This window comes from Acomys minous (assembly GCF_964271855.1).
Source record: "Acomys minous genome assembly, chromosome: 19".
Classification (NCBI taxonomy): Eukaryota; Metazoa; Chordata; class Mammalia; order Rodentia; family Muridae; genus Acomys; species Acomys minous.
The window spans coordinates 18,071,366-18,089,937 of record NC_140499.1 but is presented as its reverse complement, the minus strand read 5'-3'; the positions used below and the strand labels follow the sequence as shown (position 1 = coordinate 18,089,937).

The following is an 18,572-nucleotide window of genomic DNA, read 5'->3' as shown; positions in this document are numbered from 1 at the left end:
CATTCTTTTTTAAGCCCAAAAGTACAGACAGTAAAATAAAATAAAACAAATAAAATAAAAAACAAGGCAAACACCGAGCAGACTAAAAAGCTTTAGAAAAACAGAAACATCCAACCCAGTAAGAGAAAAAAATCTATAGGTTGGAAAACAGTCACAAAGGCTGCGTCTGACACGGGTTAGTGTTGACAATAGATGAGGAATCTAAACATGTCAGTAGCATCAAAATAAGCAACCGAATTAAATCATGGGCAGAAGACGTGACAGAAGTTGTGAGAAGGTGACCGACAGGTCTGTAAATGAGTGGTCAACGTCAAAGAGCTTCAGGCAAACAGGAAGCAGAGCTATGATGTGATACCCAGTCCAGTGACAATGATCACTACCTAAAAACAAGATTAGGGCTTCAAAGGCTGTGAAGAAGTTATTCATGTGTACCAACCATGGTTGATCTGTTGGTTAGCTTCCCATGACTATAACAAAAGCCCTGGATGATCTGTTATGAGAATAAAAGGTTTATTGTGAGTTACAGTTTTAGAGGCTGTGGTTCATGACCCATTAGCATCCTCGATTTGGGCCAGTGGTGAGGCAACAGACTGGGTCATGAGTGCATGCTGGCATGACCTGGCTACATCATGAGCTGAAGAACAAAGAGGAAGGGATCGACAGTCTCCTTTAAGGATGTCCTGAATATCCTAAATGACCCCGCCCCCACTAAGCTGCACCTCTGCAGGGTCCACTATATCTCAGTAGTGAACTGTAGCAGTGGAATGTTCTCTGGTAGCTACATCATTGAAAACACTAGGAAAGTTCCATACAAACATGAAGGAGAGAAACACCACAGGACACAGTAGCCCATCACTGTTATGTCCAGAAGGAACAAAATGCAGGCCTTGTAGAGACAAATCCATATCTATGTTGACTGAGCTATTCAGTAGCCAGAATGTAAAAACACATCTATATACATTTACATATACAATCACACATATGCATACACATATAAACACACTTCTAAACACACACACACATAAACACAGTCATACTCAAACAAACGTGTTCTTAAAAATGTTAGGTTCTTTATCACTCAAAACAAGCACATTTGAAATTCACAATATAAACTACCAAAGAACATCCTGTCTGACAAAGTCTCCATTATTCATATCAATATTTTCTGAATTACAAATGGCCGATTGGTACACCGTAAATAGGCAAAGATCCATTTCCAAGGCAGCATAGACCATAGACGTTCACATAACTACACAGGTAAATTTGTGATTGGTTTCCTGGTGTGTTGCCGGTAAGTCCCAAGACACTGTCCCTCCTGTGATGGTAAAATCAATTATTATCTGAATAGGAGCCCAAACCAAAATATTTTTATATGACACTACTCAGCCTGCCCATTTGAGAATGGAGTAATCTAAGATCTTTTAACAGAAAAACAAAACTACAACACATTGTAATCAATGAGAAAAAAAGTGTGAGACTCCTGTCATGTTCCATAAGTTGTGAGCCAAAGAGAATTTTTAAACATGAGGCATCATTACTTCCACTTTCAAATTTGAATGTGTAAAGTCATTAAAGAAAAAAAGAACATTAGGTTCCATGTAATGATAATAAGTCAGTATCCTATATTTTTCTGTTGCTTTGTTAAAAGCAGAGTGTCAGCTACTTTTCTCTTGCTGAGATGAAACACCATAGCAGAAAACAATTTACAGAGTACAGTATTTATCTTGGTTTATGTTTCTAGAGGAGTAAAAATCCACCTTGATGGACAGGCATGGCAGTAAGTTGCAGGAGTGGGAAGCTGGAGATCACATCTTAACTGAAACAGGAAGCAGAGAGCAAGTAGAAGTGGGCGGGGCCATAAACTCCCAGAGCCTCCTCCAGTGATTCTTCTACCAAAGCTCCACCTCCTAAAACTTCCAGAATACAGGAGCTTATGTGAAACATTTTTCATTCAAGCCACAACAGCTAGTAAAGGAAAAACAGGACACACTCTTAATCAGGAAGCCCTTGGGGAGTTTCAACGGAGCATAAAGGAGGCCAGTGGCCTGGAGAGTAGCATACCACACGTTACCCTGGTAGGGTGCAGGCCTTTCCTGTCACTTGATCACCCTATGACAGACCACTGTCTGCTTACTTCCCTCTGTTCTTTCGACTTTCTGACAATCCTCATTTCATTTGTAGAGCAGGAGGAATTACTATTCTCTGCCCTCACTCGACTAATGGGTCAAATTTACCAACACCTTCCTTCCCAACAGCTTTTCTTGGTGTTCTTGTCTGGAGTTGTGTTCTGCTTTTGGTTCCTCTCCTCTGTTACTCAGCAGTAACAAGTCTGCAGCTCCTACTGCATGCTGGGTAATAAGTGAGGCTCTGGAATAACAAAGACTGATAGAGCCAAGTCCCTGGTTACCATGACATGTGACCAAGACCCTAAGCTGCGAGTTTGTAAATAACCCAGATTTTAAATTTTTAATTAAAATTAATTAATTAATTGACATATTAGAGAAAATAGCCTTAAGAGGTATTCCTGCCCCTGCCAAGCTCTAGCTCTGACAGGCAGAGTGAGAGAATGTGTCCCTTGGGCAAGTGTCCAGAGTGAGCAATACCAAGTGTACATTTGTGCCTACCTCAAGTGTCAGAGCTAGACAGAGAAAGCAAGCCAACTCTCCATCTTCTCTTCTGACCCTCTTATCACACAGAATGTGATCTGCTGTGACACTGGCCTGAGAAAGCAACCCAGATCCTTATCAGGTAAGACAAACGCATGCTTTCTTTACAAATACACTATAAAATTTGAACCTGGAAACAAATAATGTACAAGTCACCCTTGCCATCAAGACTTTATGACTTCTCTTTGCAGAATCATAGTAATCAATTAAGCACAACGAAAAAAAAACTAGGATTTTGTATATGGGGAAACATAATCAACAATAATATGAATTTTTACCTCCAAACTACTGATTTCAGTATTCTGAATATTTGCTTTAAATATTCAAGTGTAGCTGTAGCTTGCAAACTCAAAGTTAATTTATAATTTCAGCACTTTAGTATACAGTGGGTACCCTGATATATAGACGTGCCACAGATGCCACACACACACACACACACACACACACACACACACACACACACACACACGGAGGAACACACACAAACATGAGCAGGAGAGATAAAGGGGGCACGCTCACAAATACACAAACACACATTCATGAACTGGTACATTCATGCATACACACACACACACACACACACACACACACACACACACACACACACCGTCCTCACTTTGATTCTCCTTTGGTTTGTGAATGCAAAGGACACAGGAATCCTGAAAGAACACCTGTTATACTGATGCTAATTGACACTAGGGACACAGTAAGCATTTTATCCCTTTTCCTAACAAAGTAAATTTGTAATGATTATTTCTTGTCTTCATGACCCTTTCAGAGACATCACTTTCCAGCACATGCATGGCAAGCAGCCTTTCCCTACCGAATGGGAACATCACAGGCATGATGGACCTTCTCATGGCGTCCATGAGCATCCTCCCCACGCTCTGCACTCCTCTAATCAAAGCAATGGACTGAAATAAATGCTCAATCATGTCACCTGTTTAACAACGCCAGCCGTTAGCCAGAGAGACCTGATTGCCAGCCTTCTGTAAATATTTTGGTTTTCAAACTAGTAAAAGCTGTTTGTCTCACAAATTGCTACAGGGAAGAAAGTGAGACACAGCAAATAAATTCAAATCAAAGTAAAATTATACATAAATCATGACCTGAGCTGAACTGAAGACCTCTGATGTCCATCTCTTTAAAGAAGGAAGTAGGTGTAAGGAGACAATTTGTCTCTGAAGCCTCTCAGGGGCAAGATGTGCAAGGAAAAATTGAAATTCACTTAGAATTACATCACTATTGGGAATTATATATCTAAGGAGCACTGGTGCCCTCTGAACCCATCCATAGGATGCATACAGCTTGTGGTCACAAAAATAAATAATTCTAGGGAATGTCAAAAGATAATAATGAAAACAAGCTCTCCAAATGAAAGCACGCCTGATATCCCCCCGGGGAGAACACAAGCAAACAAACACAGCAGCCTCAATTTCACCACCATGTTGTGTTTGGATCTCTGCCGAGTATCAGAAGCCACACTTGATATTTAGAGTTCTTGGATGAGTGACAGACCCTAGAACAATTCTGAGGGCAGTGGGAAGTGAAAGGAAGAGCTCAGAAAGTGTCAATGGAGCTTTCTAGAAGGCAGCTGTGTGGATTCTTGATGATTTTCAAACAGCCCTGGCACAAAGGAGCTTAACAGAGAAGAAGCCAATCAGGATAACAGGACAAAGGGGGGCGGGGCGGAGGCTCAATATTCATCTTCTCGGACATGGGAGGGGGGGGGTGGGAACTGGATTGTCTCCCACCTGGAGACAGGACTAGGCCCTGCACCATCGCACCTAACAGCACAAGTTTATCTCAGGCGGAACTTCTGGTCTAACTATTCACAGCCACTGGAAATGAGCATAGGAGGAAAGGGAAGTGTTTCCTTTTGTAAGACCTGCAGGCAGAAGTCAGGAGTCTCCACAAGCTTGGCTCAGCACACTGAGATAACTCATTGTCTATGAAGAACCCGCCGAGCTTGCTGAGGATGAGGAAGTCAGCTCTGCCCTGATGTTAACTGCCATGCAGGCTCCAGCGTCACTCAAGCCCTCTAACCCACTCTCGGTTTTTAGCAAAGCTTCTTCACCTTGGAACAGGGATTTCTTAGCTCTGAGACTGCCCACCCCAAGCTGGTTGCTTTCCTGAGAGAGGTCTAGGTTTGCACAATGGCTCTGCTCGCATAACAGGCTTTAGTTACTTCTCCAAATGGCTAAAGACATGTCAGCAGCCTTGCCCTTGTTATGGCTGATACACTACACTAAAGTTTAATTAAATAATGTTCATTATTGATGATTACTCAGATTACACCTGCATTTTCTAAAATTGTCTGTGTGTGACAATATACTTAAGTTGACCCTGTTTTAAAAAGTAGCCATGAAAACATAGTTAAAGCACAGAGAACAAATACAAAGAAAGGGGCTTTTTTTTTAAAGCCCACCCAGGACAATAATCAAGGGATACAAGCTCTTACCTCTGCTCTCTGTGTCCTAGGAAAGGCAGATGACTTCTCTATGGCATAAACATCCACCAAATAGAGACATGCTCCCTGCTCCCGGTCCAAAATGGCCGCAGTTTGAATGACACCAGTCTGCCGTCCAATGGTAAAGAGACGTCCAACAGTCTTTTCTTCACAGCGAACAGAAACAATGTAATATTCCACTGGCGCATCCGACCCTCTGGGGCTGGCTGCTTCTATGGCTATGACATTGGTGCCAATGGGCTCCCCTTCCTTCAAGATGGTTATGTATTTGGTCTGTGTGAAAACAGGGCCGTCAAGGCCCTGGAGGATGACAGTAAGCTCTGTGGTTGTCTTCCTCCTCTCTGGTCCCAGGTCGGTAGCTGATACTATAAGGTTGTAGATGAGCTGTGAAGGCACCAAGGCCGAAGCCACACGAAGATCCCCACTATAACGGTCCACGGTGAAGGTATCTGTGTCTCCGTTAACTATTTCATACTCCACCTCACCATTGGCGCCTTCATCCGGGTCGGCAGCCATGATGGTAGTCAGGACTGAACCGATGATGGCTGAAGGGTCTGCAGCCAGGGCATTTTGTGATATGAACATTGGAACGTTGTCATTGAGGTCTGTCACCAAAATGGTCACGTTCTTCAAAGCGTACTTCCTGGTTTCTATTGGCACGGCTTGGTCATTAGCTTTCACCGTCAACTCAAAGAGATTGGCAAATTCCCGATCGATCTCAGCACTGGTATAGATGGTGCCTTTGACTTCGTCTATGCTGAAGTGGTTGCCTCGGGGCATCTGTTGGATGATGGCGTAAGATAGCTGTCCATTGATGTCTGCATCAGGGTCGTGCGCTGTCACGGAAATGACAGACGTACCCAGGGGGATGTTCTCCACTACAGACTTAAAGACGTCTCCCGGAGGAAAGCTGGGGGGGTTGTCATTGAAGTCCCTCACATGGATGACCACCGACATTGTAGATGACCGAGGAGGCCGCCCTTGGTCTTTTGCTGTTATATTTAATTTATATAAAGACTGTGTCTCAAAGTCCAACTTTTTGGCCAAGAAGATACTGCCGGTGTTTGGACTAACACTGAAAGTCCCATGGTTGTTTGACCCCGTGATAGTGTAGTGTAAATCGGCATTGATGCCCGAGTCAGAGTCAGTGGCAGTAACAGAGGACACAAGTTCACCGATCCTCATATTTTCCAAGACATCCACAAATAGCGTTGACTTTGGGAAAGAGGGGGTGTTGTCATTCTCATCCAAAATATCAATATTCAGGGTGCAGGTTGAGTTGAGGGAGATGGCCCCTGAATCCACTGCCTGGATGAGGAGGGAATAGGCAGGCGTTGTTTCATAGTCTAACTTGCCTACCAGAGTCACCTGCCCAGAAAAGCTGTCTATGGCAAACTGTCTCTCTTCGTTTCCTTTGAGGATAGAGTAATGGATGAGGCCGTTGCTTCCTTCATCCACGTCTGAGGCAGATACTCGTAAGACCTGGGTCAGATTCGTCGCCGTCTCTGATACTGTCGCTTGATAGAAGTCTTTTAGAAACTTGGGAGCATTGTCGTTGATGTCTTTCATATAGACATGAACGGTGGCCTGGTCCTTGAGAGGCTGAGGGAGGCCCTGATCTGTGGCTATGACCGTGAAGCTGAACACTGCTGTCCCTCTTCTCCTCATGAGGGACTCCCTGTCAAACGTGCGCATGTTGGTGATCTCCCCGGTGACAGCATGCAACTCAAAATCGGGCTGCGCCACCTCAAAGGCGTACCTTACTTCCCCATTTGGCCCAAAGTCTTTGTCCACAGCACTGACTTTGCCTACAAGTGACCCAGCTCTCTGCTCCTCTTCGAAGTAAAACGTGTAATTTGTGCTGTTAAACAAAGGCCTGTTGTCATTTACATCTTCTAAAATCACGGTGACATTCACAGTAGCACTTAGGGGCTCTACTGCACGGTCGGACGCAACAACCAGCAATACATATCTGTCCTGAAGCTCGCGGTCCAGTTCGCTTTTTATATACAGCTGGCCATCTGGGAAGATGCCAAAGGCTTGCCCAGTGTTCCCATCCGTGATACTGTATGCTATCTCCCCATTGGCACCGGAATCTCTATCAGACGCTTGAACTTTAAAGAACCGAGAATTCACAGGCTCTGACTCAGAAAGTGTGACCTCATAGGAAATCTGGTCAAACACTGGTGGGTTGTCATTTACATCGTGGACATAAACTGTCAAGATGATGCTGGATGAGAGCTGGGGGACCCCCATATCAGAGGCCACAATTTCTACCTGGTGTGAGCCGGCATGGACGTCCAGGGCACCCAGCAGACTAAGGTTGCCATTGTGCTCATCGATAGCAAACATGTTCTTGGGGTTCTGCCTCAGACTGTAGAGCACCCTGCCGTTGACGCCTTCATCGGGGTCCACGGCTTTGGCCTGGAAGATGCTGTGTCCTGCCTGCCAGTTCTCCACTGCGTTTATGCTTTCTACTGCTTGGGTGAAGTGGGGGGAATTATCATTCAAATCTTTCACTGTGATATTAACCATGGTGTCTCCCGTTACTGCGCCCCCACTGGCCACTACTCTCAACTGATAAAAGGACTGCTCTTCCCGGTCAATCACACTCGCCGTGGTCAGCTGCCCTGTGACAGGATTCATAGCAAACATACCTCTCTGGTCCCCAGTAGTAATGAGATAGCTGATGTTGGCATTGAGGTCCATGGTAGTTGCAGAAACACTGCCCACGTGGTAGCCAAGGGCCACGTTCTCAAAGACCACAAAGCTGTAGGCAGCCTGGCTGAATACGGGTGGGTTGTCTTGTGTGTCTAGCACTGTGACAGTCACTATGGCCTGGTTGGGAGATTGTAAATTGCCCCCATCCGTGGCCACTATCTGCAGCTGGTAAGCAGTTTTCTCTTCCCTATCCAGGGCCATTCTTGTAGAAATAACCCCACTCTTAGCATTAATCTGAAACCGAGACCTGTCCCCAGCAGATATACTGTACTTAACCGTTCCATTGGGACCCATGTCTGGGTCAGTAGCAGACACTGTGGTGACATAGCTACCTCCAGGTTCATTCTCCTGAATATGAGCAAAGTACTGGACTGGATAGAACACGGGGCTGTTGTCATTTGTATCAAGAAGACTGACATTTACCTGAGCTGTGGATGACTGGGGAGGGGAGCCCAGGTCTGTGGCTAGAATCAACAGACAGTAGGAGGCTTGTTCCTCTCTGTCCAGGGAGGAGATAGTAGTCAGCCTCCCAGATACCGGATCCAGGCGAAAGAGCCTTTGGTCACTCTCTGTCTCTTGCAGGGAGAAGCGCACTGTCCCATTGTCACCCAGATCCCCATCTGTTGCCCCAAGAACCAACAGCTCTGTCCCAGTTGGAGCATTCTCAACCACAGACACGGCATAGCCCTCTGGCTGGCTGAACTCTGGCTTTTCGTCATTGACATCCAAGACAGTTACCACAAGCTGGGCATAGGATACCTTGGGGTGTACCCCCTGGTCTCGGGCACTAATATTCAGTACAATCTGGGAAGCAAGTTCACGGTCAAGGCCCCCAGCAGCACTGGTGGTCACCAGGCCACTGTGCTCACTAATGTGAAACCAGCCCAACCCATTTCCGGAGACAATGCTATAACGTAGGTTAGCATTGAGACCAGAGTCGCCATCGGTGGCCGACACCCCACTCACATAGCTCCCCGGAGGCACCTCCTCGCTCAGGTTCACTCTGTACACTTGCTGCGCAAAAACCGGAGGGTGATCATTGATGTCATTGACGAAAATCACAAGGCTGGCCACGGAGGAGCGCGCCTGAACCTCGGAGGTAGGGGGCGCCCCGGAGTTATCCGAGACCGAGACCGTGAGGTTGTAGGAAGGGATGCGCTCGCGGTCCAGGGCGCTGGCCACCTTGATGAGGCTCAGGTTGGGCACCTTGCTCCTCTGGACCTCAAAGTGGCGCTGCTCGTTGCCCCCGAGAATCTGCACCGAAATGTTTCCGTTGGCTGCGGGGGAGTCCGCGTCGGTCACGGTGAGCAGAGCCACCACGGTACCCACCTGCGCATTCTCATCTACCGAAGCGTAGCGCGAGGTGGCGGGAAAATAGCGAAACTTCACTACCGGGTCGTTGTCATTGACATCCAACAGCTGGATGAGCGCTTCGGCGCGCCCAGTGAGCGAGGGCACGCCGCGGTCAGTGGCCTGCACTGTCAGGGAATATTGTCGTCTGGCCTCGAAGTCTAGCGGCTCTCGCACGGTGATGAGCCCGGTCTCCGGGTCCATCTGGAAAGGAGTTCCCTCATCCTGCAGCCTGTAACGGATGTCCGCATTGGTGCCCTCGTCTGCGTCTGCCGCCGCCACCTGCAGGACACTGGAGCCCACAGCCGCGTCTTCAGGCACCCCCGCCTGGTAGTGGGAACTGCCAAACACCGGGGGATTGTCGTTAATGTCCTGCACAGTGACGTTGACCTGAAGGTAACCCCGCCGCTTTGGCTCACCCTTGTCCTCCACCTCCACCAGGAGCTGGTACTGAGGTGTCACCTCACGGTCCAGCCCGCCCTTGGACACCAGGTGCAGGAACGCTCCCTCGCCACTGGGGTTCAAAGTGATGTCCAGGCGAAAGCGGCCTGCCTCGTTGCCACGGACGATGCGGTAGGAGCGGTGGTCCACGCCGTTGGAGCCGATGTCAGAATCGGTGGCGGTGTCCAGAATGACCTGACGTCCGCTGCCACTGTCCTCCTTGAAGGTGACCACGATCGAGGGGTCTGGGAAGACTGGGGCGTTGTCATTGAGGTCACGCACTAGCACCCGCACTTCGGTTGGGTAGGTGGGTGCGCTGGAAAGGACCACTAGGTTGACCACGTCGCTGGGCAGGCTCTCGCGGTCGATGGTGGCAGTGGTGTACAGCGCTCCGGTGCTGCTGTTAATAGCGAATAGGGCGTGGCTTTCACTGAGCCGATAGGTGAAGCCGGGACGCGTTGGGATGGTGCCCACTAGAGTCCCTGGAGGCTGCTCTTCCATCACCTGGAACACTTGGCGCTGTTCGGCCGCTTGTACTCGGGCCGGGCCGGGGAGCAGCGACAGCAGCCCCCAGACTCTCAGCAGCTGGCACAGGGATAGGGAGGGTAGAGGGAGCCGCCTATGGCGGGGAGCCCGATCTGCGACTAAGTTCATAGTCTTGGTTTCCAGGAACCGCGGGAGGACGAGAAACAAGGTGAAGGAAACCGAATGGTCTGGAGGGCTTCTGAGTGACACCAGCAAAAAGCCAGTTTGGCCGGAGAACTGCAGTTCAGAAGTCTGAAAGAGGGACAGGAACTCAAGAGAAGGCTCCAGGTGGCTGGTAAGACGCGCAGCGTAGGGGACGGTGAGGTGACAGGCGGCGGGGCATCCCTGGGCTCTCTGCTGAAAGCTTCCAGGCCTCCAGACACTTAGATTGAAATGCCAAGTCTGAGCGTAAGGGCCGCGGACGGGAATTGCGAGAGGCGGCCTGGACTTCGAGGATCTGAGAAGTCACTTACTGCACTCACGTCTCTCCAAAAACTTTAGAACTCACCCTGAGCGCGACGCCGAAAAGGGCAGAACCAAGGGTTACAGCGTCCTTGCAAGCCGGAGACAGAGAAGGGATGCCGGAAAACCCGTAGCTGGCAGTGTAGACTCTTCTCGGGTTTCGTTCTGGAGGAGCCGGTGAGGCTCCTTCTGCGGCAGAGGCGGCTGGGGCACCCTGTCCCCACCGCTGCTCCCGCAGCGCTCAGCTCCGTCCCCTTGCGGGCAGCCGGGGCTGCCTTTGCTCCCGCCGGGGCTCGGAAGCTGAGGTCCAGCCCAGGCTGCCGCTGGCGCTGCTCTGCATCTTTCACCTCCGTGCCGGCATCATTTGTACATCCACAGAGCCAGAGCGCGGATTCCCCTTCCTTCTAGGCGTCGCGGGGATCGGACAGAAGCAGCAGCGCCCTTTCCCCAAGTACCCACCCCTCACCATGCCATGGGCTCTTCCCCGGGCATCAGCGGACTCCAGCGCCCCCGAGAGCGCCTCGCCCTTGTCCTGGGATCTGTGCTTTTATTGTCCCGGGTCAGTTTCACTTTGTAATCCTCCAGGCTTTGTGTTTGGGGCGGGGTGGGTTCCTTAGTCTCGGTCCCCGCAGACGATTGGGACGCGGAGGTGCGGGACAGCTGCTCGGGGCGCAGGGTGGGAACGCTCGTTCGTAGTCGGAGCTCGGAGGTGGCACCGCGGCGGGTCGGGAGCCTAGCGAGTCCCCTGCTGCCTCTCCGGGTCCCTCGCACTCTCCCCGCCCCTTCCCCGCTGCGCGCACACACGCACTCACACACGCGCGCACACACGGAGGGGGAGGGCTGTCCGCGATCGCGAGCAAGACTGAGAAACTTTGCTTGCCCCTCGGTGCTCCCGGACTCCAGTGGCCGCCACTCCCCTGTTCTGGTCCTGTCACCCGCGGGCCCTGCCCCGCTACAGCCCATTGGCCACAGCCCCGCCCCGCGTCCCCGCCGCCCTTGCCTCCTGCCGCCACTGGCTGGGACGACGCTCGTCACCGCGGCCTCCGAGGCTGTGGGCGGGCGGTGGGCGAGCCCCGCGGCGGAGGCGCTAAGAAGGGGCGACCACCCCCCAACTCCTTTCTATTTATTTATTTTCCCTTTTGGTCAAACCTTGGCCGGCGTCGGCGCAATCACAGCAAGAGGCAGGCGCGAAATAGATGGGGGTAGGGTCAGATTTGGAATAAATAAGTTTACTGTCCGGAGCTGCGGATGCCATTAGGCGGTTAGGCTGGTAATAACTCTGTGGAGGGGGTCGAGGAAAAGGAAAGAAAGGCTGGGGGCGAGGGTCTGTTAACGCGGGAGGAAGGATTAGGCAAAGCCTGTCTGGGAATGTGCGCCGGTGCTGAGCTTTAACCATTTCGTGCCCTCTCCTGGGGCACTGCCCGAGCAAGCTGCTGCGGCCCCACACAGGACCCCACAGAATCCCACTTCTTTCCCACTCGTGAACCTATGCCCCTCCTCGCTGTCCCTCGGGTCCAGGAGACACCAAGGCCTCGGTGCCAGCCTTGCTCCAACTTCTCAACGGAGGAGATGGGCACGCTGGCACCCGCAGCATGGTTAGTCTTGCAACTGGAATCCCATCCATAGAGCGGTCCGGAGGCTTCAGCTCAAACAATGGCAGCGTCTGCCGGGACAGTTTCCTCTTACAAACCCAGTTTGGAATTTTGACCCCCTGTGGGGCTCCCCCTCCCCCGCCCTCGACATTCTCCAGCCAGAGGAAATCTAATAACGTTTGGTTTCGTTTTGGCCTGGGGGAAGAATAACTATAAGAAAATAGAAATAAATGAAATGAAGTTTAAATTTAATTTTTCAAGAGTCACACATCACCGACTGCACTCAGATTATTCCCCTGCCTCGGCTTATTTGTGTGACGGCGCTTGAGGTTTCTTTAAAAGAAAAAAAAGAAAACGTGACTAGGAATCGGGTCAATAATTTTCCCCTTTAAGGGACCAACTTGCAAACTATGAATTGAAGCCAAACAATGCAAATATAGGGCATATGTCATACAATTTTGCCACAGGAATCCCTCCAAACCTCAAACTTTCTGCGCCCAGGGATGGTTCAAGCGCGAGCCAACACTGCCACCTGCTGTTCTATCCAGCCTTGCAGCTAACGTGGCTCTTTTCTTGCTTTAAATTAAATGCAGACCGGGAAGATCTGGTTGCAGAGCTCATTCCTCCTTCTCGTCAAGGGATGGGGCAAATAAAAGGATCTGGAAGGATCTCCTACTGCCTTTCCTCGTGTGAGGTCAGAAAACAATCAAAAGCGATAGGGAAGAGAACACACTCTCAAGTCCCACAGATGCAAGCTGCCTGTAACCTAAACTGAGGAAGGACGGAGCCCGTTCTAAAACGATCTCGAATTCCTTTGTTTAGTTAGAACGTTCGCTTCTGCCTCTTCTCCACCTATAGTGTGATGCATGAACTGGATGCAAACCAGAGCATTAAGCATCTCTGTTGTTGCGTTTCTCAGACTGCAAACTATTGAATGCCTTTCAATAACCGCCCTCCTCTCCTGCCCCCCCTTTAAAAAAAAAACCTACCTTTAAGCACAGTCAAAATTATTTTACCACTGCCAACGCCCGGCCCCCTCACAACCCCCAACACCCCCCCCAACCCCGCGCCGCCGCCAAAGCCATTCTTTTGCTGTACTTCAGCCAAGAAAGATTTGTGGGTTAAAGTTGGGTCAAAGTCGCAGCTGAGAGAGTTCGAAGACTAGAAGATTGGTTCTGTTTGCTAATCTTCAGTGGCTCAATACTCGGATACATAAGATTGGGAAGAAATAACACAGATATGTTTGCGGGGAGACGACGGATGTTTACTGGCGTCTGTGTGGAAGACATGTGAAATGCCTTCACAGCTCAACTCGGTGGAATTAGCATCTTTTGTCAGTGAATGCAATTGGCGGGAACAGGTAATTTAGCTCATTCTGTGAAATGGAGTGTTTAATCTGTGAAATTTGTGTATACCCTTCATTCTACTAAATAAAGCAATGCAAAAATAATGGGTCATATTCAGTCCAAAAATATTTGTTTGGAAAATTCCAAGAGAGGATTACCACAAATTATTTAAGCAATGGTATGGTTAGTTGAACAACTAAGTTTCCATAATCATGTAATCGACTCATTTGTAGATAATTCTACACAAAACTACAATTCTGTGTGCGTAGTATATAATTTAAAAAGAAACACAGAGAATATTTTGAATAGAACATGAAATAAATCTTTATTTTCATTGTCTCCCATAAATTACTAGAGTTGTGTTAACATAGTACACACACACATACTTATATACATACATATATATACATACATACATACATACATAAAACATACATAAAACATACATCATATAATTATATACACATATAAAATTTCTTCTTTTGGGTGGGGATAAAGGCTTTTGCCAGGGATGATTGACCACCTCAATTCCATCCCCAGAAACCAGAAAGAATAGCACAATTGTCTGTAACCTTGGTGCCCCCTAGTGGGAGCTTGGAGGCACAGCCAGAAGAATCCATGGAAAACAGGCCAAGCAGCCTGAAGAATGTGGAGTTGAAAAGAATTCAGGAAAAGTGGACAGGCACCCCTGGATGTCCTCTGACCTCCCCACACGTGCCTGCATTCACACATAGAAACACACACACTTAGCATTAGCATCTTTCTAACATATATACCAAAAAAAAATCATTATTCTTTTTGTAAAAGTGGAAGACATGAGGTCATTGTGTATATGAAATATATTTTAAAACCATGAAATGCTTTAATAAGTAAATGACAAGTGTGCTGCAGCAGTGGATTGAAGATTTAAGCATTTCTACGTGTACTTTTTTTTCTTGTTTTGCAGAGCATTGAAACAAATGTAGTTCATTTCTCCTACCCAAATCTTAATTATTTATGAAAGTGGTTGTCAAGTCAGAGTTTCAACAAAAACCAGAATTAGAAGCCATGGTAGCTAGTTTCTCGTCGGCTGAGCACAAGCTAGAGTCATTGTAGAAGAGGGGACTTCAACTGAGGAATTGCCTGTTTGGGTTGGCCGCTTCCTGGGGGACACGTTCCTGACTAATGATTGGTGCATGAGTGTCCAGCTCACTGTAGATGCTCATGGAGCAAGATGCAGCTGGAGCAAGGCATTAAGCAGCTTTCCCCCTGGCTCCTGCCTCTGCCCTTGCTTGTTCCTGTCCTGACTGCCATTGTCAATGGATGGCGATCGAGGTGTATAAACACATAAGCACTTTCTTCCCCAGTTTGGTTTTGGTCAGTGTTTGATTACAATAAGTGAGTAGGACAGGTGGCTCTCAGGGGCAAGTTGCTCACCAGTGTCAGTGGCTCGTAAGGCTGCAGGTGGGCCCCGGCAGGAAAGGAACTGGAGAGCATAAGCCACGCGGACTCCACATATATGTTGACACTTGTGATTCTGTGATGCTCTGCCACGCTCTCACGTGTTCTTCCAGTCTTTATTCCAATATCCGGAATGTTTTCCTTTGTCATTTGACCAGAGGTGACAACAATTTACTGAAACACACTGCTCATTTTTTCCCCCCAGGGCATTAGCAGGCTGGGGCTAAGCCTCCCACCCCCTAACTGTCCTTCTCTTTTTCTCCTCTCTTCTTTTAGATTTTCTTTCTGAATCCGGTCTTCCACAGATGCAGGGTGTCAGGCGGTCAGGATCAGAATCACTTGGGAGACAAACCCCGGAGCACGTCTGTGAGGGAACTTCTGGACTGGTTTAACTGAGCTAGGAAAACCCACTCTAAATGTGGGGGACACCATCCTCTCCGCTGGGATTTGGGCTGACTACAAAGGAGAAAGCAAGCTGAGCTCCAGCCCTCACTGTTCCTCGCTGTCCTACTCCTGTCGCCATGGTGACCTGGGTCCTCAAACTGGGGGCCAAGCTAACTTTTCCTTAGGCACCTTTACCTAGGTGTTTTTGATACAGCAACAAGTGACTAATATGAAGCCCGCCCTCCTCACCCCTCCACATCCTTTCTTCTCTTTCGCTCGTCTCTGTTTTCTGTTCTTCTTTTCGTTCTAGTTTAGTCTCCTAATGTGCCCCCTGTAAGCTCACGTGTTTGCGCACTGGGTCCCTGGGTCCTCCCACTGTTGGAGAAAGATGTGAAACTTTTAGGAAGTGGAGTCTTGCTGGGTGAGACTGAGACGGGGCACTAGGCACAGACCATAGGACTTGTTAACCCCCCACATTCCTGCTCCCTCTCTGTTTCCTGGGTGCGCCTGCAGCCAGGCTTCTGCTCTGCCCCCCCTCCCTCCACACTAGCCACCCCGCTTTTTCCTCTGCCCGTTCACTCTTCATCACTGCTTATCACCCTCATGGCCACCACACACACCTCACTTTCCAGAGGCAGCGAGCTCAGTCTAAGGCTGTTCCTGAGTAGTCTGGCAAAGTTGCCCTTCGGCTGTTGCTGCATTTTTTTTTTTTAAAGATTTGTTTATTATGTATGCAGTGTTCTGCCTGCATGTACACCTGCAGACAGAAGAGGGCACCAGATCTCAGTATAGATGGTTGTGAGCCACCATGTGGTTGCAGGGAATTGAACTCAGGACCTTTGGATGAGCAGCCAGTGCTCTTAACCTCTGAGCCATCTCTCCAGCCCTGTAGTGGATGTGCCAGCCAGCAGTTTACCCTGCTGCCTTCTGTGTCAGATCCATGTTTTTAGTCATGTTTTCATTGCTGCTCTGACTGGGCCCTTTGTTCTCTCTCTACCTACAGTGGCCAGGACACCCTGCTGTGTAGTCAGACACCAGCTCACCTCCAAGTCTCTGGTGTCACAGAGAGCTCTGTAGTTTTTGGTCTTGGTTTCTTCATCTCCTTTTTGGAGTGGGTTTAATGCTTAGTTCCATTTTTCATGATTTTCTTGCATTTTTCTGAGACACATATTGAGAGCTATTCATTTTCCTCAGGGTGCGGCATCAGCCTAGCTTTACAATTAAATGAGCACTTTATGCAAAAGAAATGAAGAAAATAACACAGTTGTAGACAAGAAAAAATAAATAAAACGTGTCCACCTGCATAGATAAGACTGAGAACTAACTATCAAAAGAATTTTAATAGCTTCTAAATCAAAGTTGAGTTCAAACCAGTGGGTTCTAGTAAGTTCAGTCCTGTGGAACTTAAATTCCCCAGTCAGAAGTTAGCAAAGGTCCATCTCCAAAAGCATCCCAGAAGCTTTGCCTACCACCCACACAGCTCTTGCCTAGCAAGTCTCTTACTCTGCTGTGAACTTCATGCATCAGGGAGTCCCTTCCTAGGGCCCCTTACTCTACAGTTACAGCCCACCGCTGCAAGAAAGTGGAGGTGGCAGGAACCAGGAGCAGCTTTAGCCAAGCGCAATGGGAATGAATGCATGCTCGGCTGTTCTCAGCTTATTCTCTCCGGATCCCCTGCCTAGGGAATTGTGCTGCCCACAGTAGGGGTTTCCCACCTCAATGGGTCTAATCAAGACAACTCATCCTAAACACACCCACAGCCCACCTCTAGACAGCCCCTCACTGAGATTCTCCTTCCAGACGATTATCAAGTTGACAATTAAACAGAACCATCCTACACCTTATCAAGTTGTCAGTTCAGCAGAACCATCCGACTGGGTTATCATTTTCTCGGAAGCCATTGTTCTCCTTGCAGCTAAGACGCTCAGCATAATAAAAGAGCATTTCATGAAATTCTGTAGGATACCACCAAATGAACTGCAAGCACACTCACTCCCACGCAGACCTTGTGGTGCATGTCTATAACCCCAGCACTTGGGAAGTTGAGACAGTGTAAAAGTGCCCCCTGCCTCCAGGTTTCCTGCTTTTCTCCAACACACTGATGCTGTTTGTCTGACTGATAGCTGTTTGCTCAGGTAACTGAGTCATAAGGGCCCTGCGACCTCTAGCAAATACAATCCGTACCCTGACTGTCGGACACTATCGGTGAGATGGGCTCAAAAGCAAGTGATTTCTACTTAATAATCAAAAAGAAAGAAACGTGCTAATTTGCAACCTGAATCTGCTTTTATTCTTGCCATATCACCCTAGTAATGTGATCTTCAGAACCGTTTGTGGCTTTCCCTGTTCACTGCTGGGTCCCTCCGCCCTCCCAGCCTAGTCCTGATGTGGCCATCCTGTGTCCTTTCTCTTGAAGAAGGCAAGGTGAAGAGGTTGCTTAGGGTCCATCCCCATGGGACGCTCTTACTCATGCCCAAGGGTGCCTTGAAGGTCAGCTCAGCCTTTGAGCGGAGAGAAGGGCGTCTTCGCGTAGCTTCAGTGGTGAGCTTGTCTCTCTGAGCTCTCATTCTTTCCCAGCCTTCACACAGTAAATCTGGAATAAAGCCAGCTCTTGTGTCTTTTAAGAGAAGTTATAAAACCGAGTGCTTTTACTTAAGCAATAAAATAATAGCCTGACATATTCCTGAGTAGAAGGCCTATCACTGTTGTTCCTTCAAACACTTTCTTAAACTCTCTGACTTCCTTTTCTCTTGGGATGACTGCACACTTTGGTATTGGTCTGTCATCCATGGCTGTCCAGCTTTTCCGCTGTCTTTAGGGGAAATCCCTCAGTCCCGTGCTCCAGCTGTGAGCTCATTCCTGAGGAATATCCAGATAAACACTGGCTAATGTTTCATTTCAACTCATCTTTTTCATAACTGTGCTAGGTACTTTTACGTCAACTTGACACACACTACAGTCATCTGAGCGGAGGGAACCTCACTTGAGAAAATGCCTTTGTAAAACAGGGCTGCAGGCAAGCCTGTAGGACATATTCTTTTTAAAAAATATTTTATTAATTTATTCATATTACATCTCAATTGTTATCCCATCTCTTGTATTCTCCCATTCCTCCCTCCCTCCCATTTTCCCCTTACTCCCTTCCCCTATGTCTGTGACTGAGGGGGGCCTCCTC

At 48.5% G+C, this 18,572-nt stretch overlaps 1 protein-coding gene and 1 long non-coding RNA gene across 3 annotated transcripts in view; one reads left to right on the top strand and one right to left on the bottom strand.

The window, feature by feature from the left end:
* FAT4 (FAT atypical cadherin 4) overlaps positions 1 to 10,324 on the bottom strand; it is a 133,062-nt gene extending 122,738 nt beyond the window's left edge. Inside the window, exon 1 of the mRNA XM_084768703.1 lies at positions 5,128 to 10,324. Within this exon, the coding sequence (XP_084624829.1) occupies positions 5,128 to 10,302 (5,175 nt within the window). The 5' untranslated portion in view covers positions 10,303 to 10,324. The remainder of the gene's footprint in view (positions 1 to 5,127) is intronic.
* LOC311589951 lies at positions 9,483 to 13,677 on the top strand. 2 transcript variants are annotated; one of them, XR_014776700.1, is made up of 2 exons: positions 9,483 to 9,603; positions 10,318 to 13,677. It is a non-coding gene; the product is annotated as an uncharacterized lncRNA (long non-coding RNA). The 2 variants fall into 2 exon arrangements; XR_014776701.1 differs by lacking the exon at positions 9,483 to 9,603 and adding an exon at positions 9,734 to 9,874.
* The last annotated feature ends 4,895 nt before the right edge of the window (positions 13,678 to 18,572 follow it).